This window comes from Struthio camelus, chromosome 4 (assembly GCF_040807025.1).
Source record: "Struthio camelus isolate bStrCam1 chromosome 4, bStrCam1.hap1, whole genome shotgun sequence".
Lineage (NCBI taxonomy): Eukaryota > Metazoa > Chordata > Aves > Struthioniformes > Struthionidae > Struthio > Struthio camelus.
In genome coordinates, this window is record NC_090945.1 from 61,194,604 (window position 1) to 61,222,119 (window position 27,516).

Sequence of the window (27,516 nt, forward strand, 5' to 3'; positions counted from 1 at the left end):
GAGGATCTAAAATTGTTAGTAAATCATATTGTGAAAAACAGAACTATTCTTATTTCCACAGCTAATAGGGGTTCAGCCTTTACAGCATTACTATTAACACCATTACTCCTTTCTTGGGCAGGTTAATTACATAATACATTGCTAAAACCTGTGCTGCACAGTCAGCAATAGTAGGTTTGATTTATTTTAACAACAATAAGAAAGAAGGAAACACACCCATTGTTTAGCAGCAGAGCTCAGTGTTATGTAGAGCACCTGACTGACACTGAAAAGGACAATTTTCCCTGCTGTTGACCACTTCTACACACTTAAATGTAATCTGTTCTGAGAATAAATTTAGCTGCATAACATGATTGTCTCAACTGTTACTGGTCCATGACACTGGGAAATTATTTCTTTTGTCATTTAAAAAAATATGCTTGAGGGGAGGGAAAAACACACTGACTGTTTAGAAGCGATACCAGTATAACGGATACTTTCTTATCTGGAAAGCTGAATTAACAATTGTCAGTTTAAAAAAATGACAAATACATAACTGGATTACAGAAAATTATTTATATGAGCTAGAGTTTTTATTGTATAAAGTCATAGTAAAAAAAACGTTATTGAGCACACAGGCTTCTACCTACAACCATCTCAAGCCAGTCTCAGATGTTGCCACTATATGATATTCATTGCTTACAAAGTAAGCTGGTGACCTACAGGATCAAAAATTTTACCACCAGCTCTTTCACATTCTTAGTTAGATGTCAAGATTGTAAATGGTTTAGCCTCCATAATATTTCAAAGACTGAAACTCCTGAAAACAAGATGAGGCCAACTGTGGGACATCACGATGTGTACTATGTAAGTAGCCCAGCACTTTGTCAGCAGACAAATGTATGTTCATTTAGAAGTCATTTTAATTACTTTTAATAAATGAATGATTCCAGTTTTGATAAATGTTTTTAGGAGTTCACTCTCTAACTTCAGAACCTCTACATTTCTTTTAAGCATTTAAAAAACTTTTTGAAAAAACAACTCATCATCTCCTTAATTCTCCTTTTCTAACATGTGGATGCTCTCCTCCTCCAAGATGGTTTTGAAATAAAATGCTTTTTTTTCCAGTTCTATACATTGCAAGCACACAGGTCTAGACTATATCCTTATAGTTTGTTCAGGACCAGGTGCAGAGAAGTTCATCTTTTTCTTGGAACAGCTAAGGAGCACACAGTTAAGGTTACTCACAGGGATATACAGCAGGTGAGTGATACCGTTGGGCAGGTCAGCTGGCTCAGATTAAAATAATAAAAGAAATGTTCACTGATTCGGTGAAGCACTGATATTTACCTGAACTAGAGGCTGTTGTCTACACTGATGGTGTACTATCATTCACATCTTTTCTTCTAAAGGGTAGTGCTGATGAAGCTGCATTGACTGGAGTGGGTGAGGGGAAAAAACGATGTTTTAACATTTTCTCTGGACGGGGCTAAATCCAGTCTCAGCTATGTATCAAATAGATTAAGATTCCTTACTATCTTGCTGATACTAGGCATACTTGCCTAGAGGCTGAGTGTACTCTTACCAACTATCTTAAATGATTCTTCAGAAGATAACTTTGGGCCGCAGCTACCTTTGCCTTTCTTTTCCTGCTATGTTGTCTTTGTTTCCTTTCTGCAACCATATAACCTAAAACAATCCTTAAGATACCTTGTAGAGTCATTCAGTCATTTTTGACATTTTCTTTATGTTGTCCACATTTCATCAGATCCTTGCTAAAAGTATCTTTGTGTCCCTTTCATCCTCTGCTCAGATTATAAGACAAATGTAGCTATCCAAGCTATTTTATCTTTGCTAGCAACAGGGAACAGGTTAAAAGCCCACAGCTGTTTCCAAAGAAAGAAACCATGGGTGGCTGTGTCCAGCCTCTATTCAGATGACTAGTGATAGCATTATTAAAAAAAAAAAACTTTATTTTGCTTGACAGTAGAGCTCTTCAGCTAAGAACTGCTTGGGTTAAGAATGTTGGTGAAAAGCAATTATGAGCCATGACATACTCAGACGTGACACTGTTGTGACAATTCAGTATTTATCTAGTTTTTAGCATTCATATTTTCTGAAGCACATTAGAGTAGAAACAAAGGGAGTAAATATTAGAAAGCCTATGCATGGGCTTCAGTGTACTTGGCCAGTTGCCCATATGAAAATTCACATCCAGTTTTAGAAACAAAGATGATCTGGCATACTGTGAACTTCAGGAACAGCCATTTCAATAAAATGAAGTCTCACTTCAAAAAAAAAAGAATCAATTTGAAACTGAGTATTCCTACAAAGCTATGCAGGTTATGGAAAAAAGTGTATTAACTTGTCATTTTAAAGTGTATAGCAAGTAGCTATGTAGTTTTTTGACTTTACTCCCCCAATGGTCTACCAACCTTATGTAGCTGAGCTGCATTCACTTTAAAATGTAATTATGGGTTTAAAAAAAACTAACATGGATGTTGTGGAAAATATCCCACAATATATGTTTCCCACAGGCGAGATTATCCTGCATAAAGATATACTGTAATCTAAGTGTACAAGTGAATATCTCTATAGGACTATTTACCTTTTCTGTAAAGGTAAGGGCAAAGTTTGAAGATTCTTACAACCATGGTCGAGGTTGCTTAACCGCAGTTGGTTTGACTGCTTTAGATAGAGATGGTGGAAATATGCCATCACTCCAACTCTTTGCTCCAATCCAGTCATGCCAGCAATGATGGGTTGGCATCCTGGATCTGTTTCCTTGGGGACTTAAGTACGGTACTATCACTGGAGGCAAAACAATTTCCACCGGCTTCAGTACAACCATTCTGTCTTCTGCACGTGCCTTTCTAGTAAGTGGCTGTCTTTCATACACCTTGCTGGCAGATGACAAATTAGACGTGCGCTTCAGCACTTTAGGAAGGGCTGAGTCTGAGACTGGGTTGGTAGCTTTCTTCAGCTGAATATAACAGTTTGTTTTGTTCACAGTCTTTTGTTTTATGTTACTTACTGCTTTAGATGCTGAACCTTCAGCATGAATATTAGATACAGCTTGATGGTGAAGGAACTCTTCAAGCTTTGTTTCTATGCTATTATCTATAATATGACTTGCATGTTGTGTCATTTTCAGTTTCTTTTTCTTTTTCTCTTCTTTCTTTGATTTTTCTACAACAATTCCATCAAGTAGTCCTTTTGCTGCAGCACGAGCCAAAATGTCTTGAACAGACAAATTTTCAGAGGAATCTTTCTGAAAATTCCAAAGGAAACAAAAATAGATCTAAGCCACAACCCTGAGCTGTGAACTCAATGAGTTAATCACAGTTTCCTCAGAATTTACTCCACAATGAAAGTAGTGCAGAAGCTAATGGAAGCACATAAGCCACATGTGATAAATGCTAAAAAAAACCCTACTTATTCAAGAAATCAAGACTATTACTGCTATGTAAAGTAGTATCTGAGCATTTACTTTTTAGAGACTTTGCCCTCTGCTGGCTAGAAGACGGGAAATAGAATTCTAGACTTCGCACTGTTTGTGTCTCCCAAACTGACTTGCTCTGGTAACATATCTAGTATCTGTAATAGCACGCACACACACACACACACACACACACACAGAATATATGTATCATCTATAATAGCATATATATATATATATATATATATATGTGTGTGTGTGTGTGTAAAACAGAAATAGTTGCTAAAATATAGAAATCTGAGTAACATTAAATGTGAGTAACTTCCATAATAATGAAAATCCCTTGCTCATAATACATGAGCAAGGAACTCTCAGACTAAGTCAACTGGGAACTAGGTCAATATCCAGATATGTAAAAAGAAACAATGGGGAAGAAATTCTTTACAGTCACCCAAGGAGAGGGATAGGTATCTGAAAACCAGAAATTTGACTTTAACCTATACTTCTTAGTACAAAAGCTATGACTCATGAAAAATGTGCATTTCCAGAGTTATCTAAAATTTGGCCATTGAGCAATTAGTTCTGTGCAGTAGAATTTGACTAAAAAGTTACTCTCATGAACTACCTGAAACAAAATTGTTTCTTTTTCTGGAGAGAGAGAATACGGTAGACAGAGTTACACAGCACAATTAACTGAAGCTTGCTAACTCAGGAAGCTAGGTTAAGAAATACTCTGCGTTGAGAGGAGATCAATAATAGATCATTTTAAAAGGCTTTTCATGTCTCAGTTTTTTACCTTAATAAAAGCTTTCTCTTTTAATTCCCCCTGAAGATGCAAACTTCTTTCAAGCACTGTAAGTTCAGTGCGACAGAAAGTGGTACGAATAAGATCTCATATCTTTAATTTTCAATGAAATTCTAACTAGATCCCTCCTCTCTCTTTTGGTGGAAAAAAGTCCTACTTGTTTCAGGCACAAGAGGAAAACACTGATGCTCAGAGATGTAAACTCTTCCTTTAAAACCTCTCCTCAGGAATCATACCAAGACTTCCATTTACTCAGCAGAAGTCCACCACCATTCAAGTGAGATTTACATATGCCTTAGTTTTGGAAAGAAACATACGCTTACCTAATTTATTCAAATTATAGTGGTCTTAATCCCTAGTGGTGACACTGCATGCTTAAATACTAGCAAATCTCGGTGACGCAGACTCAGTAACTTCAACAGACACCATTTATCATGATTCTTAATCAGCAACAATACACTTCCTCTAAAACATTCCTAGGACAGCTCTAGATCAAGAGATTGCTCTGACTGCAAACTGATACAAAATAAAAGGCTCATGTTGGAAACCTGTGCTCAGCATAACACTCCAGAAGTTGTATATTTCCATTGCAGTTACCTCTGGAAAAATTGCTGCTTTGCTCAACTATTTAGTCAGTTTAAGATAACTGAAGAGGAGTCAGTTAAAGACAAAAAGAAAAGTTCAATTTCATATATTCATTAGTGGAAAAATGGCAATATCTTTTATTTGAAGTGTTTTAAAGTGGTAATTTTCTCAGCTTACCTCTCTTTCTAGAATAGCTAAAAAGCAGCAATTGGAAATTTCTGATGGTTCCATTTTGAAAAAAAATTCGGTGGAAGCCTTTGATTTGCAGTGAATAGGAAAAACAGGAGGAACGAGCCTGCAGAAAGCAAGCAAATGACCAGAACAGAATATTTAGTGATGAAAAAATAAACAAACAAGGATATACTAACAGTAATTTCCAAATGTAGTGTCTTTCCATGACAGTTTTACATAGCCTATCTTCATTTTAAAAAGCTGCAACTCGAGAAAGAATCGTGAATTCACTTTTTTAGAATATGTTAACCATTCACCAGGAAGTAAATCTGTATGAGCCTAATTAACAGCTATATTCTTTCTGCAATCAAATTGGCTTATCAAATTAACTGTGAAGTTGGGGAATGCCCTCAAAACACTGCAAGCACTATATAACGATTGTAAAGATGTTGATTTTTAAATTAATAAGTAAGTATATGCTCTTAATACATTTAAGCTAAAAATCTTAGCTTAAAAAGATTTCCCTATTTGTAGTAATCAACATCAGGTGCTCCAATTTTCAAATTACAGTTTTGAAATGCATGAATGAGGCAGAAAGAAACACCCTTTTCCAGCGTTCGCCCTCTACTCCAGCGTTTGCAGCTGTTTTAAACAGGCCTCAAAGACATGGCAATTTGTGTAAATTAGAAACGTTGGCTCATAAGGCCACTAAAATGCTACAAAGCTGTTGCAGGACTGAAATAAGTGTCCTAATGCAGTTTTTACTCATATTCTTCCCACACTGCTGTCGACTTCTGAGATACAACCCCTACTCAATGATCCAGTGAGCCTCTCAAGACAGAGCTTTGTTCAAAGATGATTATGGAGAAGTTTATTCAATATTTGTAACCAATATCCTAATTAATTGGGCAGATAGTTTCCCCCCCACCCCAGGCATGACTGACTGACTTAAACTCTATGGCCTATGGCACATGGGAGATTTCTGCTTTCAGATCTAGTTATCCACTCAAAAAAAAAAAAAACAAACCAAAAAAAAAAAAGGCATGATAAACTTTACTCTGACCTATGTATACAGACTGTTGTTACCAGGACTCCTTTTAACAGATAGGGTGAGACTGAAAAGCGATGCTGAAGTTAACTCAAATTTGATCAGACCAAAGGGAAATGCATGAATGGTCTGGCATCCCTGCTCTATGTATGCATGTTTACCGTGTGTACCTTTATGCAGGGTTGAGCCATTGCTATAAACTGTTTGACCTATGCTTAGAATAAGCTCAGCTCAGAAAGTGGGTACATGTTTGACATTACAATTTTGTAGCCTTAAGACCAGCTGTATGCCCCCCCCCCCGGCCAAGCTCCAGCACAGCCTCATTTAGTTCAGCACTACTCCAACAACACAGAATAAGTCCAACAGATATAATACAGAGGGGCTAAGCCCAAGCGGCCCGAGTGGCCTATCAGTTTCCTGAAAGCCCTCCGTTTTCTTGGAAGAGGCAATTAATACTACGTAGCGCTATGACGATCACGCAGGATGTTCTACTACCCTAACCTGTCCTTCCCTCACAGAGGCCAGGAATTCTGTAACATAGTTTTTCCTTCTATCCTGTATTCTTTTAGTCAAATTAATTACTTGAATAATCCTAAGGAAAGAGCATAATGCATAGTCACGAGTAATACATGTAGCCTAACAGGCTTGAGCTTTCATCTTAGACAAGCATAAGCTCACTAATATATTTTATTTATTTATGGTATTCTATTACTGCGCTGTTTACACTGGTTATCAGCAGCTTTATTACAGCAAGACTATGCACAAAAACATCCAAGACGCATGTCAATGAAGGAAGAACTGATTCTGGAATCATCATTTTTTGAAGTTCAATCAGTCTTGGACTGGGAAACTTTTTGTGGAGGATTTTTGGGGCAGGGGGAAGCTCCTGAAAAAACTCTTTTTTTTTTTTTTTTTTTTTTAATAAATGCTGTTACGTAAATGATGAATTTCTGTACTATTTATGTCCAAATAAATCATAAACCGTTATGTTTCAAGGGCCCTCTGGTTCTACCGATGCACTAACAGCTGCACAGAGGTCAAGAAACGACAGACTTCACAGAATTTCAAATCCCAAAGGAAAACACAGGTGACAGTAGGAGTCCACAGACACTTTTGGACTAGCACTGTGTCACTGGCAAGACTTGCCCTGATTTTATCACAGCTAGCTCAAAATTTCTGGCAGATTGCTCTTTTCCATCAGTGATTTGCAAGAAAGATGTAGTATGCTTTACCGATTCTTACGATTATGCGTAACTCCTCCTTTTTTAAAGTTTTTAGACTTGGCCATAGTTAGCATTTACCATTTTAATCCTAAGAAATTTAAATGCACTGAATTATACCCCTCCCCCTCCCCCTTTTTTTTTAAAGAAAACATTAACACAGTCCTTTTCCTCAGGATGGCCAGGTCATTAACATTATCAAAGATAACGCTCAATCTAAACATACAGTATTATTCTCCTGTGCTTTTGGCAACATACACTCTCTTCACCTGCATCTTGTAATGAACTTCTATATCTACGTACAAGCCAGGACCAACTGTTTCATCCCATTTTTCACTGGAGGCAACTTTAAAGAGAATACTGTGTAATTTGCTATTTTTATTTTCACATACATATATTTTTCATATAGAACTGTCATGATTACATAAGCTCTTCCGTTACTTTAATCTGTCCTCCCAAAGTCATTAATCTGAATGCAGGGGCTAGCAATCCTGCAGCAGAGGTTTCTTTTCTTCTATATTATTCTCGTACTTTTAAGACTTGATTTCTTTTTCCTTTGGAACTGGTTACTCTAGGTTAGAAGCTGAGAGCATAATAGCAAGTTTCCTGGCTTCTAGTTTCCATTTTATCTTAAACTAGCTTCATTCTCTTTTAAAAACTACTGCCGGTGTGAAAGCAGTAGTTTTGTATCAGAAGCTTACCATCACGTTATTCCCTATCAATCAGTGGTGCTTTCCCCTCATCCCTGGTTCAGATGGGAACAAAAAGATTAGATGAAAAAGTAAAGAGGATACTACTTAGTGCTCTCATATAATCAAAAGGAATGACAAGCAGCAGCAAACTATTTTAAATGTTAATGGAATGCAAGACAGATAATTCTAGGATAAGAATTATGCTACAATTTGAAGTATGTCCGCTTACAAAAGGGTAACAGAAGTATTTAAGATTACTATGTTTTTGCTAACTTACTGGAATATTAAAAGCTGTTTTCTTTCATGTCCCTTCTGTTCTGAGTTGTGTCCTGAAGAAGCCACACCACAAATAAATAACTTTGGGATTCAATGTACAACTTACATCAACTGATCTCATCTTTCTCATTGCACAAAGATATGAAATTTATTGTACCAAATCGACTACAGCACTAGGTTTGCTTTTTCAGTTTGGGTAAACTTTTAATTATTGCATTTTATTTTTTGTATATATAATTCATTAATATTTTCGCTCATTCAAGATACAGCATAGATTACATTTCCCCCTTGCAGAAAAGCAGAAATACAAGGCAGAACGTGTTTCTTTCGAAAATTTTCTTACTTCCACTCCGAGTTAAGAATGAAGGAGTCAGCCCTCATGAGGCATTAACAGATCAACCACATATGCAAACACAAGCTCAAAACTATGTTATATAAATTAGCACTCTCTACATCCAGCAAAAAGATAGACCTAGTTATACGAAAGACAGCATCTGATGCTATATTATGTCAAATCTAGAAAGTTGATGAAGTTTAAAATATTATGTTTAGCTGATTATAAGGTAAAAGGACTCCGTTTGGTTTTGTTTTTCAGAGGAAAATGTGTGAAACAGATTTTTTTCATTCCCTGTCTGCGATGCTGAATACCAAATACAGCACCTGTAGGAGATCGAGCTAACTAGAGTTTGGGGTGGTTGCCATTCAGCAGCTACATAAAGCCATCCCAACAGTTATTTTTCCCTCCTCCTAAGGAAAGGCTCCCAGTGGAGTGTGGAACAGATCAGAAAGAGCCTTGTGTTCAGGATAAATGCATTCACAACTACACTTTAAAAAGCTGAAGTAAATGCTAATAAATGCTTAACCAATACAATTTAGCAAAAACCAGAAAAAATATCTTGAAAGTATCAACTTTTTTTTATCCTTGAAATTCTTCCATAGATAGAACTGCTCATTCCATACCTATATGGTTGTACTTTATTTCCTTCCACTCCAGATTCCAGTGCTTTGTTCACCACTAGTTCATTTTCTTCTGGGTAAACTGAAGAAGTGCAGTAAACAATAGCTTGTACTTTGTTAACTACAGAAATGAAAAAAAAAAATTTTCACTCTTAAAGTTCTTAAAATATACAAAGTAGTTTACTAAGGGCTGAAGACAGCATAAAAATTATGCTTGGATTTCATTTTAACCAATGAAACATACTCTCCTACATACTCTCCTACATGCATAAGTATTCACTCTCCAATGTTTTTTAATAGTTAAAATCTTTTCAAATATTTGCAGACTTCAGCACAAACTCAGGGCTGCATCCAGTCTGTTTTCACACAGCTACTAAAGGAGGGAGAAAGAAAGCGACAGCAATAAGATCACTGAAAATGGAGTCACACTATATTTAAAACTTTTCCAAAACAGAGTATGACTAAGCCAGTAGGCCAGTTCTCTACAAAAAGCCTCAAGACTATCATATTGATAGCTAGTGACTACGAGGCCATAGGGGTTTTAGTTACATAATTACTGTTAACTTACAGAGTCATCAGCGTATTTTTCCACTACAAAAAACCTGGTGATAGTACAATGGAAGTGATAGTACCACATCCTTTCAGAAATCCGAGTGAATACACTTACATTTCATTGCATGCATCAACTCTTCAAGCTGCCTCTCAGCAAGGATACTGAGTTTATCCTCAGATACAGATCCTTGGAAAAGGTCTCTAAGCAATCCTGCATCTGAATGCAAAGAGTTGTAAATGTAAACACACTTCTTAATACAACTTCTACTAGTATCTTAAAATTCAGCTGCTTGCAGAAAATGCTTTGGTAACAGACTTGATTATTACTGAGCAGCGATTAGATTAGGTAGATTTTATGAATAACGATACCAAGGAGTGCCTAAATGTTTACTCTTTCCCTGTCAAGTTTATCTGTAATTACTACTGCCTCTTACTTGTTTTTTATTTAATGAAAATTGTACAGAAAATACTTAAGTTATATAAGCAATCAATAAAGGAACGCGACCAACTGAAAATTATATCCCCAATGGTATCTTGGAATAAATGTTCAGCCTATAGTCTTTTTCCTTTAAAAGAAAGGCTATATATAGTCTGCTCCCCCAAATCACCCTCAAACTTCATAAACTACTGACCTGAAATTGCCTTTACGAAATGTTTTCTTGAATGCCACCTAGATTTTGTTTTCTTCCTGAGTGTTCTAAACTGGGCCAAGTATGTTCTTGCTCACTTTGTGTTGAAAAAATCATCTGTGTACTTGATTATACATTATTCCCTTCTCTAGTTTCTACTACAAAACATTACACATGCAGAATTGTGCAAGTTATATTATATATGTGTGTTACAGTAGTTAAAATTGTACCTTTTTATTAAAAGCTCGCTTCACAATTTACTCAACCAGCTATGGTGTCCAGATCAACAGTACTTGAACGCTATCTCTTGCGGAAAGAATGAAGTAGGCTATCGTATCAAAAGTTACCTCCGTGTTCATTTAAAATAAATTCTATTGGATTGCCAACACCCACTCCAGAGCATTGTGGCAGAAGCAGAATAACTTTTGCTTTTTGCAGTCTCTGGTCCGTTGGTCCAATCTCAGTAAAGTCTTCATGTAACAACTGAATATCTGAAAAAAGGGAAAAACTCAATAGTTCCACATGTTAGCAAGCCTGCACAATTTCAAAGTTGAATACGCAGCGGTGTTAGACAAAATTCCGTAGAGCCTGTTAGGCCCAGATCCACCAGGGGCAGTCCCACTGACTTCAAACAGATTGAGGCACTAGACCTTAGCATCTTCCACTGAAAAGACTGCTAATGGGATCCCCAGAGTCTTGGTGCATTCTGCTCCAGTTGTGTCCTCTGGATAAGCCAGATAACTGCATGGGTTTTAGATGAGCACTCTCAGAAACAGCTGAAAATCAGACTGAAAGCAACAGCCAAGACACCAAATATACGGACCCAAAAGTTCCCAGGCACCAGCTGCTCCGTCTAACTATTTCCATGGAGGACTTCACCCCAATATTTCAGAAGCCTGTATGTGTGACATGGATAATCTGCAACCTTTGATTAACTTGACTGTAACCAAAGAGTTAGTTCACTTCGTTACAAAAAATAAGTTGTTGCTGCCCTCCCCAAATATTCAAACAAGGAATCTTTGAATTGTGACATAATTTTGTCGTAGTCATAGATATCACAGTCATCTATATTACACTACTTTAGGCATACCAGCTGCTTAACACATACTTTTGCATCCCATGTGCCTGAACAAGTTCCTCAGTTCAGCTTCTTTTGCTGGAGATTTTACACCACAAACAAAAATTCTGGACATGCTGTGATTTGTCAGCACTGACATATGGGCAACAGTCAGACGGGAACCCATGTGAGCCACTACAACGTCATCATCTGTATTCAACATAGCATGCACAGAATGTACAGCAAGGCTGCGAGACTTATCCTACAAAAAAATGACATAAAAAGTTAAAGCTGGCCAACTAATTTGGTTTCTACAAGTAATATCAATTCCCAAATTAGGAAAGTATTTCTTTTTTTTTTTTTTCATAACAAATGGGAAAGAGGAGAGGAGAAAAAAAATCATGGACAGCTGCTAATAGACAAAAAAAACCCCACAAACATTAGGGCAAATTCAGTAAATTTAAATTTAATTCTAACTCTAATGCCCAAGAAAAGGTAAAATCTATAGGTGAAAAGAAGTAAGTCTGTATCACCTCCCTAAATGGTAACGTTAATGTGGGTATACCACTTAGGTCCTTCAAACACTTCCCTATCCCTCCAGACAGGGATGGAGATTTTGAGGGTTCTGCTTCCTCACTTTGAGGATTCTTAAACAGTAATATTTGGAATTTATTCATGTAGAATCATTCATGCAGAGTTCTTTTCTGTTGATCGTCTATTCAAAATATACATATTGAAATGAGATACTTAGAATTAATTTGTACGTTGGGTACTAAATTTTGAGGCTAAAGTTTCCAGAAAATGGTAAGCAGTGAGTAAAAATGCTCTTTGGAATGTTTCTGCCTTGGACTCGAGAATCTTTAGACACTTCAGAATTCCTCGTCGAGTGTCATTCCAAGGTTACTCCAAACCACCTGTACTCTACAAAAGGAACCTCTGGATAACCTTCCTAGAGGGACCCCACTCATGAAAGAGGCCAGCGGGCTTAAAGGAGATTTAGGAACCACATTGCATAAAATATGAAGAGACATCATTATTCCATCACAAATACGTTAATTGCAGAGGAAGAGATACTATGAATATTAGATAATATTTAGTAGATAACATGCCGTTATCTACTAAACTGGGAGTAATGTATGGAGTTACACAGAAACTTTCCTCATATTTTCAGAAGTGAGACAGTCTCGGCCACTTTTGATGTTTATTTCAACCATTTCAGAATTAAATGTAAATTCAAAACATCTTACTAATTGTGGTTATCAATTCTAAGCATTAACATTTGCATATTAAATTTAATATGTGAATCAATTTCTAGCCTTCTGATTATTAAAAAAACAAAACAAAACAGGAACTTTTGAGAATGTGTTCTTGCCAGACTGATTGAATAGGAAAGTCACACAATACCTGACCTGATTCTAATACAGAGCACTATTAGAGTTTGCAGATCATATTAAGATACCTCACTCAGGGGTGCCATCAACTCACCTGTAGTAAGAGTTTGTAATCTGCAAAAAGATCTAAATTAAGCAGGTCTTCTTTAAGAGAGGAAGGAAAAACCAATACATCATGGCAGTGTTGGTCCATACAGTAAGTATAATGGTCGAAGTCTGACATGGATTCAACTCTTGTGAATCCCTTCTTCTTCAAATTACTGAAAACGTCTTGAAGGCTGTTAACATACAACTCTGACCGTTAAATATACAATACTGTTAAGCAATAAGATATATATTGAAGATTTGTATTTTTGCCTTTTTTTTTTTTTTTAAAACATGTGCATATATATAAAGAAATGTGCTGCCAAAGCAGAGGGGGATTCACTCTATTTTAGGCTCTAAGTTCTGGTTCAAAGTTAGTAAGTCTGATAAAATAAATGAAGAAAGGTATGTGCATCCAGAAAATGATTCAAGGCATCAGAACATAAATGCCCACATGCTCAGGTCACCCTGTAGCAAATTTACAGCTGGAACAGCTTGGTTCTTTCAATTGCTTTCAATGTAACCTAGCTTGCCAATGCATTTAAAGACTGATCTCTGAAATAATCATTGTGCAAAGGTAAAGGCATAAATGGTGAGGTTTGCAATTCAAATATTGAAAAGGTTTGAAGTGATATACATCAAGACTCTTCTGCTGAAATGTAGGTTTAGACAGTGACAGAAGCTTATATTAACATTAAACACAGGGTTAACATAGCAACTTTCAGTCAACTAATGCACTCAATCTTAGTTAAGGGTTGCAAAATTTAGCCAGAAAACTAAGACATCTTCTCTTTTTTGAAAAGCCTATAATCTAAGCACAGAACATTGATCCAATACAAGAATATTTTTAAAAATCTTGAATACAACATAAAAATGAATAACCTGTGTAACAAAATGAGTAACAAGATAACCTTGCACGGTTCATATATCAGTACAGAACTGAACACATTCATGTTGTGTATATAGTAACACACTGTATACAAGGATTAAAAAAAACGTATTTTTATTTCAAGGTTACATTAGAGAATAAACATCAGTTTTAAGTACTGTAACTTTCTCAACACCCTTGGTCAATTTTATGGCTTACAGCAATATGTCTACTTTTAAGAAGTCTTCTCTTTTTTTTTTTTTTTTGTAATAGAGTTTATTTACCCATATTGTTTTTTCTAACCGATTTCCCTAGTTGCTTGTTGAAAGACTCACATAAGAAACAGAATAGCAAGAAACTCTTTCATGTTTCACACAGTTAACAGTTTTTGAATACTATTACTGCAATATACAAAAACCACAAACAAAACGTAAGGCAATGTCACTGCATTAAACAGCATTTCCAGTAAGAAACTGAAATTACTGGAAATTCTAAAACAAGTTTGTAGCATAGTATATGGCTTTATATGTAAAAGTAACACCAAAAATATTTAAGCTTTTAAGTAAGTTACTTACCTTATTTTAAATGTATTTATCCAAGCATATAAAGGTAAAGCAGAAGCCCTTCGTTCCTGCTTCCGTACGGTTTCTGGTAGAATGTATTCAATTGAAAGAGCATCATGTTTGATTCGACATCTTGCTAGTGCAGCTGCCAATTTGGTCTTAAAACTACAATATACAGTCATAACTTTACTCAGTTTTGTAGCTTTTTAAACAAGCTATTATCATGCAATATTTATTTTACGAGATTATCACCAAAAGCAAGGCCTCACTTTTGCAAGCTCTTACAGAAAGTGAATAGTTACAAGATGCTTTCTGCCCCACCCAACCCATAGTTGCAAGGTAGTAGTACATAGCTTAGACTATAGTAAAGACACACATGAAAGGAATTATGACAGGTCACTCCTGCTCTGACTTGGGACTAGCTTCTGAATGTGTCTGTTTTCTCAGAAAGCTCAAAAAGAACCCAAAACACGATTACATTTCTGAATATATATATATATGTGGGTGTGTGCGGGTGTGTGTGGGTGTGTATGTAAAATGAGCATTGAAGAAAGTTGACCTCTAAATACGTACAGAAACAACAGGAGCATTATGGCAACTAGGAATCAGGGTTTTTTATTATTCTGTGAAAATGTCAGAGAAAATATCTCTAGTCTGTTCTTCCCACAAGATTTATGCATAATTTTGATAAATGAGACTTCAAAGCAAATAAAAATTGCTCATGAGCAACTTCAGTTGTCAAGGTGTATTACTTACTGCCCTTCAGAAGTGCATAGCACTGATGTTATCCATGAACTTTCTGGGCTATTCTAAATCCAGCAGCAATAGTTCTATTACGCTCCTATTTATACGTAGTGAATATTTTATTTTTTCTTTTCTAAAATTGTATGAAAAAAGTTTCAAAAAAGCAAAATATGACACTCTTTTCCAGTAAAACAATCCACAATATAAAGATGGTTTCTTAACCATCTTAGCTATACTTTTCTTAACTATAGGAATATGACACTTTCCCTTCCAACTAGGTTCTCATTAAAAATAAAACAAAAAAAACACAAACAAAGAAAATTTCAGGATGAAAAATACCTCTAATATTCACAATTTTAAAAAAGGCATTCGTTATAAAAATCCATATTCGACTAATATATATGAACAAATAAACTGTGAGCATGTATACCTGTATAGATAATGCTCTATTTTCCGAACTTCTGCTACAGGTTCTTCTTCATCAACAATCTCTCGGGCTTGAAACTTTCGGTCTTGTAGGTCATAAAGCATCACAACAAGCAAGCTGGTTAATTCATCTGGCTGCAATAGGAAAACAACCGGATATAGAAAGTGACACAAAGCATGCCTTGCTCCTGCAAAAAGATCTGTACCAAGAGCAGTCTCCCATGTGAAAGGCATGGGAATCCCAATGAGACTGAATTTGTAATAATAGGAAAGCAGTTCATCATGAGCGCATTAGTGAATATTTTAAAAACTAATATACATTTTTAGAGTTATTTAGCTTATCAATATTACAAATATCTTACTCCTACAGATAATACAGTGTATCTTAATTTTTAACACTATCAAAATTTAAATTTAAATTTAGTTATTTTGTCTACATAAATTAGTTCCATGAACAGCTAAAGCTAAAGTAACAAAAACTTATTGTCTACCAATTTGTCTCTTGTGGGATTCTTGTGTACCTAGTAACAGACAAGCTCAAACAGTTCCATGGTTGGGACAGTCATAAAATCTGTTTACCACGTCTAAGGGTTGAAAATACACAGCATCTCCTTCTTAATGGGGCAAGATGTTAAATGCTGCCTCGTGAGGCAGCATCTCCTTAGCATTGCAGTTACTCTCCTCTACCTCTTTTCATGACATTCCAACTGCTCTTATACCCTTGAAAACTCTTATCTTCTGGTAAATTTAACTGAAATTAGCTAGAAAATTCAAACTATTAGGGATGTACAACCAAACACAAAATGTGACCATGAAAGTATCACTTCCTTACAAAAACCAGCTGAAAATCTTCAGTTAGTGTTAGATCATTTGCATACACACAATCTCCACAAATAACATCCGTTCAAATTCATCTTGTCATTTTCAGAGTCACTGATGACTAAACTGCACTCAACAGTGGACTACACTACCAGCTCTAGATTTTCTTTTCATGTCAAAACAGGGAACTATGTTGAGTATGTTGGACTTTTTGTTGTTAGAGTAAGTACAATATTCATATACAATAGAGTTTGCCCAGGAAATGAAACATGGGTTCAATGCTCTCTTTTGCCTGATGGGGTTCACTCCATGTTTTCCAGGTCCTAGGGACAGAAAGGGAGCATGAATCTTCTTGCCCAATGACATGGGCACATAGCTGGAAAGAAAAGCACAGAGTACCATTCTTTATTTTATTCAAAGCATCATTTAATGTAAAGCCAAGAGGAACCAAGCCAGAACCCAAAAACCTCCCCCTTGTCTCTTCAGAAGCCCTGATCTCTAAAGTAGGAGCACACTTGCTCTTGTATTCACTAAAACTGGGGCAAGACTCACACATTCCATTCAACAGGGAGTACCAAACCGAGAGGAAAAGCAGAAAAGGACTCTTGGCTGCAGGACTGTTTAGGATACTCTCCTGGGAAGCGGAAAAACATGAGTTCAAACCACCTTGTAAGAACAAGTGTGCAGAAGTCAGGTGTCAAAACTTGCTGGAGAAGGACCATAATCTCTAATATTCTGCTCCTCGACTTTTCCTGGCTCATGGGCAACATCACTGAGCAGGTAAGAATCTGGAGAGATCTGGAGAGAAAATGGAGTCTCCTTCCCTGGAGATATTCAAAACCCGTCTGGATGTGATCCTGGGAAATATGCTCTAGGTGACCCTGCTTGAGCAGGGAGGTTGGACTAGATGATCTCCAGAGGTTCCTTCCGACCTAAACGATTCTGTGATTCTGTAATACACTGCAGGCAGCTTACTATGGGTTCTCCTAGTTTCTTTGAACCTTTTAATTCCCAGCAGCAGAGAATCAAAGAACACCAAAGAACCTCACAAACAACCTATCTAGTACCTTGGAAACTAATGCTTTAGACAACTAACTTTAAAGGTCGGCAGTATTTCAGTCTCCTCCAACTACTTCTTAAGGGACAGAGTAAATCAGCTGCCTGCACACGGACTGACAACTACGGGGAACCCCCAGGCTGTGAACCTCAAGCTCATCTAGGCTTCTCTTCTGAGGTAGCAAAGAGCAAGAAAGTCTACCAAACACAATGATACTTGCTTGGATTTTTACTGGCTACCTTAGGCAGCTCCACATTCAGTATGCTACTTGTTGCAAGTCCTCTCTCAGACTTCTAGCTCAGTTTTGGCTACCAGCATGAAGTCAAGTGACTGACTAAAAATCCATGTCTGGTAAGGCTGAATGCTATTACAGAAGTTCCTACGTGGATCCTGATGCAACTCAATATGCTGTGACAGTGCTCATTTCATGTAGATGCTGAAGCTTAGATGCTAGTCTTCAGACAACTTAATATGAAATTAACAGTTTGCAGTTTCAGTCTGGCGTAATTATCAGACTTAACCTTAATTATGTAACACCAAGCATTGAATATGCAAAAGTTTACATTTTCTGAAGTAAATCTCCACTTTTTACATGAAATTACAGACAATATAGCTGATGATAACTTTACATTAAAACATTATAAACACAGTCTACATACCAGAAACCTATCTTGTCAAATTTTTTTCATGCGCATTCAGGACATAAGCAATTAGGTGCTGTATTCTTCCCAAAAGCATGGAGGCATAAATCCAAACAAAAATAAGACCAAGTATATTGCTCTGTTCTTTTGGTGAATCCAGTTAACTCTAACATTCTGCATCATATCTAGATTTAACTTGACATTTTAACACCTCCTACCTGCGGTAAAATACTGAAATAGGAAGCTTGTTTTCTCTTGTGTTCAGTGATACTAACACAGAAAGCAAGGTAGAATTATTAGGTTTAAATTTTCAGCCTCAGGTCAGAAGCTTGACTCTTAATTCTAATCAAAATCAGACAACTCCAGCGCTTCTAAGTTGTAACAGCCTTCCTGGCCACTTCAGGGTAGGGCTATCTGTTCAAAAACTCACATGCTAGGACTAGAATAGGTGCTTACCAGGACAGCCTGTACCAGGGAAGCCCTCCATGAATAAAGTCCAGCCAGGTTTTTAACCCTTTTAACTGCCCAGTCCTTTTAATTGACATAAGGTAAAGGATGAGGATGAGAATGTCAACTGGCATTGATGACCTCTCCAGAGCCTTCCAGACACTGACTGGAAAAGTCTTTGGTTCAAAGTGAGGAATGCTTATAAACAGCCTCCCATTCCTTGATGGGGAAGCTATCAATACGCTACATTCAACGAGCTTGCTAACTTTTCTTCAAAATTAAGAGCATGTGATAAAAATCAAGATGTTTTTGGAATTCTTAATTAAAACTGTTTTCTTTCACCATTATGCTGGCTTTTCGACGTAGTCAATCTTTAAAAAAAATCAAAGGTAGTATATATGGCTATTTTCATATGTAGCTACTTCATAAGACCATTTGGTTGTATGAACTTGGAATTCAATGCTTATGTTTTGGAATTTTAAATCTAGTATTTCAAGGAAAGACAAGTTGAACAAAGGCTTCCATATAGTTTAAAATAACAAATGGAGAATGTCTCAGAATCCTCAGAAAAGATTCTAAATATATCAATTCAGAAAATACAACATTTACTTCCTCATCAAAATATTTACTTACTATTGACTGACATGGGTAAGCGCAGCTATCTAACAGTATTTTTTCAAGAAGATCTTGATCTGCAAAAGAACAAGTACAAGTTATGCTACAAAATCTACAAGAGTCTAAGTAAGAAAGAAATAGAAACTTATAAATCAGCAAAGCTGAAAGTTTAAGTAACACAAAAAGTGCAAATTCAATCACAAGCAGTAACAGTTCTAAATGAGTATAATTCCTTCACTGGAAAAAGTGTTGATTTCAAATGTTTGACTTCATAAAATACTGACAACTCTTAGAAATATTTAAATATTTAAGGGCTACTAATAGTCTAACAGTAACTAGTAGTCTAACAAAAACTTCTCCAAATGTCTGCTGTCAAGGAGAAACAAACGCTTTGTTTTTACATATTGTCTCTGCTACATCATTTCTGTCGACAATTCTTGGAAAAGTTTTCTACTTACATTTTAGAGCACTGAAAGCCAGTTCATAAGATACACGCTGGGAATATTCATCTTTAAAAGTCAGCATAGGAGATGCTGTGTCATCACCATACCGCACCAAAATTCTATCCTGAGGCTTTTCGTTATGAATGCCTTGAAAAATCTTAGCTGCGTTTATGTATATCGAGTCATGATAGCCATTCTTCTCAATCAAAGTCATTGTGCTCTTTTCAATAGATCCTTTTTCATCTGAAATTTTCATTTCACTCAAGTCTGAAATGTCATTTATAACATCCTCATCTAATGACACCAAGTTACTTTTAGAACTTGGCATTCTTCCAGTTGTTGATCATGTAAGTGCAAGTCACAATCCTGCTGCCTCTGCAAAAACAAAGTTGGTATTGAATTATAAAATAGTCTTTCACTAAATACACTTTTCCCTTCATTTTCAGATTTGTCAATAGAATTGATTTTCTTTTTTAGGTTCTAATGCTGCAGATATGCATATATTTGCTTAACTCAATCATCTTACCTAGAGATGTATTTATGATAGTTTTGTTACATTATTTTCATTAATGCAGATATAAAAAAAAAAGACTGCTTACTTGTTTCAGAATCCAGTGTTTTACAATAAGTGATCCTGTTGAGATTCCATACAGAGATTCGATTCTTTGTGTCTAATAAGAAACACTATTATTTCAGATAGACTAATATTTCTTACTAGGAAGTCTCCTTCAAAAAGATACTACACAAATTTCAAAGCAGACATTGTTTCTCCCAAACAAGAACCGTCTTGAAAAGAGCTGCAATGAATTCCACCTGCTTGTCCACTGAACTGCACATCTGCTCCTAAAGACAGATCGTATAGGTCACATTACCTAACCACCAGGATTTTCAATACTACAAACCCATTCTGATCGTCTCGGAACATACTACCCAACTCTACATGAGGCCAGGTGTGTTACTTCAGTTTTCTATACTTCTTACATAAAAAATAAAGGAAAAATTAATCTTCCCCAGAGGTTGAACAGGGCTTCAAGGAAAAAAAAAAAAGTCTTTAAAGAAAGGAGCACGTGTAAATCTATCAGTGTTAGCTGAATCCAAAATAGTCACTTAAGTTCCACCTAAAACCTATTTAAAGTATCCCATTCTCAGTGCTTGGATCTACCCTGTTTCCTTTGGTTACTATAAGATCCATTAATGACAATGATCATAGGCTTAGAAGTCAGGTTAGATGTTCAGAACAGGGCTAACTAAGCCAACACAAATTTAGTCACTGAGGAGAGACTATAACCCCCCACCCCACCCCACACACACACACGTACAGAGGCGTTTTCCTATCTGGAGAAAAATAAGAGAAATAGAGGAGTAGTTCAGCAACTGTAATACAGAAAAATAGGCATAAATCCACTCATAACAAATAGTTCTGGATATTTTAGAATTAACAGCACAGGAGAGCAGAATTTGCTCTTTCTGTCACTCTAAAAATCCAAGAGAGAAAGTGATATTCTGACCAAACAGAAAGTATTTTCTCTTTGCCTACGAAAGTCAGTTTAGTGCAACAGTTCTCAAGCTTTTTCCCTGCACTCCCCGACATTCCTCAGGATAAATTATGTGCTTCTTCTCTCAGGGTAAGAAATACTTGTTTACCCTCCCCTTTGCTCCCCTTGTTCACACAAACTGTACTGGAAAGTGATGATGGCAGCACAGCTGGGAGGGGAAAGGAGGAAAGAATTTGGTACTTCTCCCAACAGGCAGCCACAAAATGCCCCACACTGAGCCAACATTCTCCAGTTCAAACTCTCTTTCCTCAACAGCAGTGAGACTCAGCCCATCCCTCCCCTCCTCAAGACCAGCACAAACTACTCATCTGAGTTTGTGCTAAAATTTGTTTCGGCCAGCCCGTAAGGCTTCAGACAACCAACCAATATTACTTCTTGAATGCTGGTGGCTCATCTGAAGGAGGCCACATCTCATTCTCCTTTCCCAGACTACAATATTTACTCACAAAAACTGCTAGTCCCGTAGAAGCAACTTTTATCTTCTCTTCACAGAGGTTTTGGGCCTCCGATAAATAGTTTTACCTGGGAGGAGCTAAGCACCAACATCTCTAGTATCAGGTGCAGTACTGATGGATCCATGAATCAAATGTAAATTTAATTTTATGAAGTCATACTGAAACAGAACACGTAGCGCAAGCAGAGGAAAGCTGACTCTTTACTAGAATAAAGTACCAGTTTACCTAAACCAAACTGAAACTCTTGTGTTTAGTAAGGGGAACATCTTAAATGTTTTCAGGATACTTTTGTTTCAACTGGACCAAAAGACTAGTTCATGACTTCACAGAAAGAAGGACAGCAACTAGCAGGGACTTAGAGCTCAACTCTCTTCTCCAGCTAAACATAAAAACATTTATTTTTAGAACATGCAGGAAGTCAAGAAACGTTTGTGATATTAGCACTTTCAAGACTTTTAGCATTCCTGATAATTGTTTGTGAATTCTTTGCCAAGGCAGTCTACAGACCTGCCAGATACACTGCCATTAAGATGATGTGATGAACATACTTCCCCAAATACAAATGTCATCTTAATAGAGATGAGAAGTCAGTGCTTTGCCCTATACACTGACTCACATCTGCAACACCGCTAATCAGAGCTTAGATTACTGAACTCTGTGCCAAGTGGAGAACACCAAGCTTGATATATTAATGAGTCCAGGACTTTAATATGAAGATGAGCCGGAAAGAGCTAGAGGAGACACAAAAGACCCTACATTTGCCTGTGAAAGAAATAAACTGAGCCTCAAGCGGGTTACTCGGCTGAGGAAAAAAACAAACAAAAAGAAAATCTCAAGGTCCCAAGGGAGGCATCATTCTCCTAAAAGAGAGAATGTTTTCAAATTTCAGAAATATTTTTTCCCATCAGTTAAGAGAAGCTTCAAACGAAAGATGCATTTGTTGTGTCCCTATCACAACAAATCTCTGAACATATCCCTGAACAAAGAAGAAGGAATGTGAGGACAGAAAAAGAAAAAAATAAAATCAAAGTTTATAATATTTTTGAATCCCACAAATGCTAAACCAAACTGAACAGGAAATGAATCCAGCATCTCTCCAAACAGTCTTAACACACTGATTCAGTGTTAAGTACACACACAGAACTAATCTGGCCGACCGCACAACTGTCTCATCTATGACATAAGAACATGCAGTTACAATTAAGCTTCCAAAGTTCTTGCCGACATACTTCCACACTATCTTGCTTAAGCTGGTTCTCTTGACCGGATTCGCAAGTCAGAGTAGTAATGGGGCATGCAGAAAAAGGGAACTAAAGACACTCATAACTAAAATTTAACAAACAGTTACCAATGTCCAGCTGTTCCAGCTGGAGTGTCTGCTGCGGATAATGAGCACCTATGCCAGGACAATACCGTTTGTGAAAGCACAAAAAACAGACAGGGAAGTATTCCCCCGCTTTTGCTTCCAAGTCATAATCCGTTAAGCCAATATCAACGATCAGGACAGCTCATTGTTGGCACAACAGTTTTATGAGTAATATCAGTACAAGGGGATATTGGTTGCGTGTTTGCTATCTGTACAAAGTGGTCTAAAAATCTCTCTTCTGAAAACTTCTGTATGACAGGAGCAGATAGATTACCATAACACAAATTACTGTTATCCAAGTACGAACAATAGCAATAAAGATAAGCAGCTAGAGGCTTCCAGCAGAAGAGTGGGAACACAGCAACCACCAGGCAGTAAGGAATCTGAGGAACTACACTGAACTGCATTGCCTTCCATCAGGGCAGCGCAAGGCGAGCAGCTTGGAAAAGTTTACCAGCACAGGAACAATGTTTTTTCTTTTCTCCAATGACTGAATAGAGCTCTTGGCTGCCCTGGTGGGCTTAGTATTTCAAGGGTTCAACACCTCTCAGATCAAGCCCACAGAAAAGTAAATCACAGGAACAGCAGGTGAAGGGAGTGTGGGTGAGAGAGCGCAAAGTGCTTATGTTTGTGTTCTGAGGAAGCTCTTGAACAAGTTTGAGGTAAGAATAATGTAACAGACAACTGTCAGGTACCCTCAGAGGATGTTCACCAAATAAAATGACCTCAAGATCAGCAGGTTTAAATCCTTAAGAGACAGTTTTAATCGTTGCTTCCCAAAACAAGGGAAACCCTGCCCTTTTCACCTATATGCTTGTCAATGGAATGGAAGAAAAATTTAATTCATTTACCCGAACGTTCTCAATTTCAAGTGAAACAGACAATACACTCACTGCATGGTCTTGCAACCAGGAGCTGAATCAACAGCACTAGATAAATCCATTATTTGTGGCGCATAATATGTACCCATATTAACAGCAAATCGGAAAAAAAAAGTTACATTTTCAATTTATATGTGACCTCAATTAGACTTAAGTCAACTAATACATTACGTTCAGCTGGAACGATGGCTCCAGTTTTGACTTAATGAACTCGCACAGAATTATGACATTTATTCATTACATAGCATAGCAAAGGATTTCCACTCCCCCCATTAAAGTCACCAGTTCCTCTATTCAGATACCAGTGTATTTGTTTTTTCCACTTCTTCAGTTATTACCTTTTTCAGTAGCACCTATCATTATACAATTCACAAAAAAAAAGACAAACAAAAAGCCCACTGCATTTGTGTTGTATCACGTATTCCTGACTTTAGGCAGGCAGTCTGGCTGCCTCACACAAATTCACATTAACAGGAATTCATGAACAGTGGCTACGTAAGCATAGACATGGTTTCATGCACAGCAAAAGAAAATCTTTGACAGCCACATAGTGTAGTTTTTTCTCATCAGTCTTACAGGTATGCATGACCATATCCGCTTTTCAATGCCTGCTGCAGTTCTCCGATACGGAGCTTCCATAGACAGCACAGACTCTACTTTTCCCAGCGTGTGTTATCTAACCTGTAGGGAAGGGAAGATTGGTGCAAGTCACAAAAAGTCAGTGACAAGAACATTTCCCAGCTCCACCTGATTTATAAGCAGCAGTTCGACTCAAGTCACAGTAGTCACCCAGAAAGAGAGATACTTATTTGTGTAAACAGAAGGATTCTTAAAACACTGGGCAACTTGGGACTGCAAACAGCCCCCAAGGAGCCTGCTGCAACGACTCTACAGCGGCCACCAAGTCTGGCAGCGGGCCACTTTCAGCAGCGACAGGAGCAACAGGAGGAACTTGCTCTGCCAGGGACTCCCTACAGCAGCACCGGACCCTGCTGCGCACAGGCCAGCTCAGCGCCGCTGTGAACATGTCAGCAGTGGGCAGTGAGGCACCCGCACTTCAGCTGTTACTACAGCAGCTGGAAAAGGTCACCCTGCAATGCCCGGTGCAGACGAGACCAACAGGAGGGTCCATCTCCATCAAAGCAAGCAAAACAATAAAGAAATTAAAAAAAAAAACACACAGAGAAGCGAGAGGGGTGATTTCTAAACCTTTTCTATTCTCTAATAACCCCAAAGGTCTTTTTTTTGTTTTCTTAATTTTTTCCCCCTCCAGACACGGTTTCTCCCACTCGCTTCTCCCCGCGGCATCACCGCGCCCCAGAGCAGGCTCACCTGCACCTGCACCTGCACCCGGCGCCGCCGCCGGGGCGGCCCGGCCCGCGGGGGCTCCCAGCGCCCCGCGCCGCCCCGGCAAGCCCGGGCGCAGGAGCCGCGGTCCGCGGCGAAGTTACCGCCGCTGCGGGAGACCCGCGGAGCCGGGCAGAGCGGCGGGAGCCCTCCCTCGGCTGACCGCCCCCCCCTCCTGCCGGGCCCTTACCCGGGCGGGCGAGGCGGCTCCACCTGCTCGGCCGGGCCGGCGACCGTTGGGCTGCAATGGCGGCGGCGGCGCTCCGCGCCCTGCGGCGGGGGCTCCCCGCAACTCCCGCCCCCCCGCGCCCGCGTTCCGCCCGCGCGCGGCGTCCGTTAGGGCGCGGCCTGGGTGGGCGGGCGCCGGGCTGAGGCCTGGCCTCCGGGCGTCGCCGCCTGTGGCATCAGTGACATTAATAAGCCACGAAGTCGTGCTGAGGGAAGGAGCCGCGGCGGCCACGGGGGCGGGTGTGTCTGTGTGGGGGGTGTTTCCCAGGGTTACCGTGACCGGAGTCTCCAAAGTCTCTTTTCTGTGGGTAAGAAGACGTTCTGGCCTATTCCCCTTTTCCTTTCTTTTTTTTTTTTTTTTCCATTTCAAACGTGTTTCAATCCCCAAACAGCATGAAGTCATGTAAACTTAAGGCAGCTTGAAAATATAAATCCTACCAACATCCGCTCGCACTTGTGATTGCGTCAAAACAATTCCTTTACCACCGGTTGCAGGACTGGGCATCCTGAAAATGTGGGAAGAAAACCAGATAAACTGCTTGTTTTTCATATGTGCTTGTAATTAAAAGGTGCTATCGCAGTACACTGTGCTCTCTTAACTTTTTTAAAATGTCAATCTCCACATTTATTCAGTCTTGAAATGTACGCTTGGATCTGTTTTTTTAGTTATTTCCAAGCAAATAATTTCTTCAAATTACCCTCAGTAATCAGTCAGCAAGTTAAAACTGGGCATTTTTACTTTAAGTCAGACCTAACCAAGTCAGAAATGCGCTTCTTCCCCATAAACCTTGTTTCTGTTACCCCGGTGCTGTTACGGGCAGTCTTCAAATGCTGCTGAATAAGGGAAAAGATAAAATTCCTTACGATTCAGCTAAAATTTGTGCTGACCTTCAGTGTGTCATTTCTCCTATATTACTGTCTTGCACCTTGCATATTCCTACATCTGCTGCAGATGCAAGTGCTCTTACAGGGCAAGACGGCAAGAGTCTTGAAGCTCTGAGCAAGTAAACTGTGTGGGGAAACAAGGCTTTATACATTCCTGTGACTAGGCAAAATTGTATTAAAAATTCTCTCCATTAATTTCACCTCATGACAAAAATACAGAAAATACATACAAGGGCCTCCAAACTTCAGCTCAACTATCCAAGTCAGAAAAGGATAGCAATGCGAAAATCATAAGAATAGCTGCATGGGATGAGACCAAAGGTTCATCTATTCCGGTATTCTATTTCCAACAGCAGCAAAAAGCAGTTATCTAGAGAAGAGAATGAAAGTAGGACAAGCATATAATACTTCGGGGTACTTCTGTAGTCTTAAAGCCATTTGCAGCTTAGGACTTTTTGAGCCATTTGTGGTTTCTATATTCTATATTAAATATTCCTCAAAGGATTTCTAGTCCAAGAGTTAGTCCAGACCCTGCTCAAACCTGTCCACAGCAACCTACAGCAAAGATGCTTCATATTGCCTGAACAACCACTTCTTTTTATTTGTTTTGAGCCTCTTCCATTTGATACAGGTTCTTTCCATTTGTTTCGATTGCAAGAAACAGTGATTGCTCTCTAAATCTATGTCTATGCCTCTGATGATTTTGGAGACCTCGTATCGCCATTCAGACATATTTTTTCCAGGATGAAAAGTCCTGTCTTACATAGATGTTCATTTGATTTTTCCCTCTGACGTTTCGGTTATCTTTGTTGCCCTTCTATTAATTTTTTCAGTTCTGTGGTATACTTTTAGAGATGGATGGAATCAGAACCACACAGTTTTAATGATGATGACTAATTATGGAATTATGTAGTGGTATGATGGGTTTTTCTGCTTTATGCTCTTTCTTCCTGCTAATTATTAACTTTCACTTTGCTTTTTGAAATGGTACAGTGCGTTGAGTTGATGCTTCTATGGTGTTGTCTGCGGTGGGAAGAAGATCTTGTTCCTGAGTGGCAACAATCAGTTCAGAATCAATCTGTCTATGTGCAAAGTCAGGACTCTTTCTTTCTACGTATGTGCATCACGTGCACTGATTTTCGGCGGCCATTTTATTGATGTGACGTTCAGTCTCAGAAGATCTTTCTGACCTAATGTGTAACACCTTCCCACATCCTCATTATTGTGAATACGTTTTTTAGCAAACTATCTCATCTCATCGCTCCCTGCCCTTTCCAGGTTGTTTGTGAA

The 27,516-nt window shown here is 38.2% G+C and overlaps 1 protein-coding gene across 3 annotated transcripts; it reads right to left on the reverse strand.

Annotated features, from left to right (window-relative positions):
* Nucleotides 1–1,942: 1,942 nt before the first annotated feature.
* NSUN7 (NOP2/Sun RNA methyltransferase family member 7) lies at nt 1,943–25,435 on the reverse strand. Of its 3 annotated transcripts, XM_068943071.1 has the most exons (13): nt 25,304–25,416; nt 24,343–24,447; nt 19,524–19,883; nt 19,084–19,142; nt 15,491–15,621; nt 14,329–14,481; nt 12,896–13,079; nt 11,462–11,672; nt 10,701–10,844; nt 9,840–9,941; nt 9,176–9,293; nt 4,986–5,103; nt 1,943–3,250 (listed from the first exon to the last, which is right to left on the reverse strand). In XM_068943071.1, exons 3-13 carry the CDS (start codon nt 19,834–19,836, stop codon nt 2,624–2,626), a joined length of 2,160 nt encoding a protein of 719 aa, XP_068799172.1. In that variant the 5' UTR covers nt 19,837–19,883; nt 24,343–24,447; nt 25,304–25,416; the 3' UTR covers nt 1,943–2,623. The 3 variants fall into 3 exon arrangements, with proteins under 3 accessions (XP_068799172.1, XP_068799173.1, XP_068799174.1); XM_068943072.1 differs by lacking the exon at nt 24,343–24,447 and having other exon boundaries at nt 25,304–25,435; XM_068943073.1 differs by lacking the exon at nt 19,524–19,883 and having other exon boundaries at nt 25,304–25,432.
* Between the last annotated feature and the right edge of the window lie 2,081 nt (nt 25,436–27,516).

Bases quoted from the DNA above. Each gene is read 5' to 3' on its own strand.
- NSUN7 (XM_068943072.1), bottom strand. From the start codon at position 19,836: ATGCCAAGTTCTAAAAGTAACTTGGTGTCATTAGATGAGGATGTTATA. The intron at 19,143-19,523 runs GTAAGTAGAAAA...GTTCTTTTGCAG, and splicing joins GGCTTTCAGTGCTCTAAAAT to ATCAAGATCTTCTTGAAAAA. The intron at 11,673-12,895 runs GTGAGTTGATGG...ATTTTTTTGTAG, and splicing joins ATTACAAACTCTTACTACAG to GATAAGTCTCGCAGCCTTGC.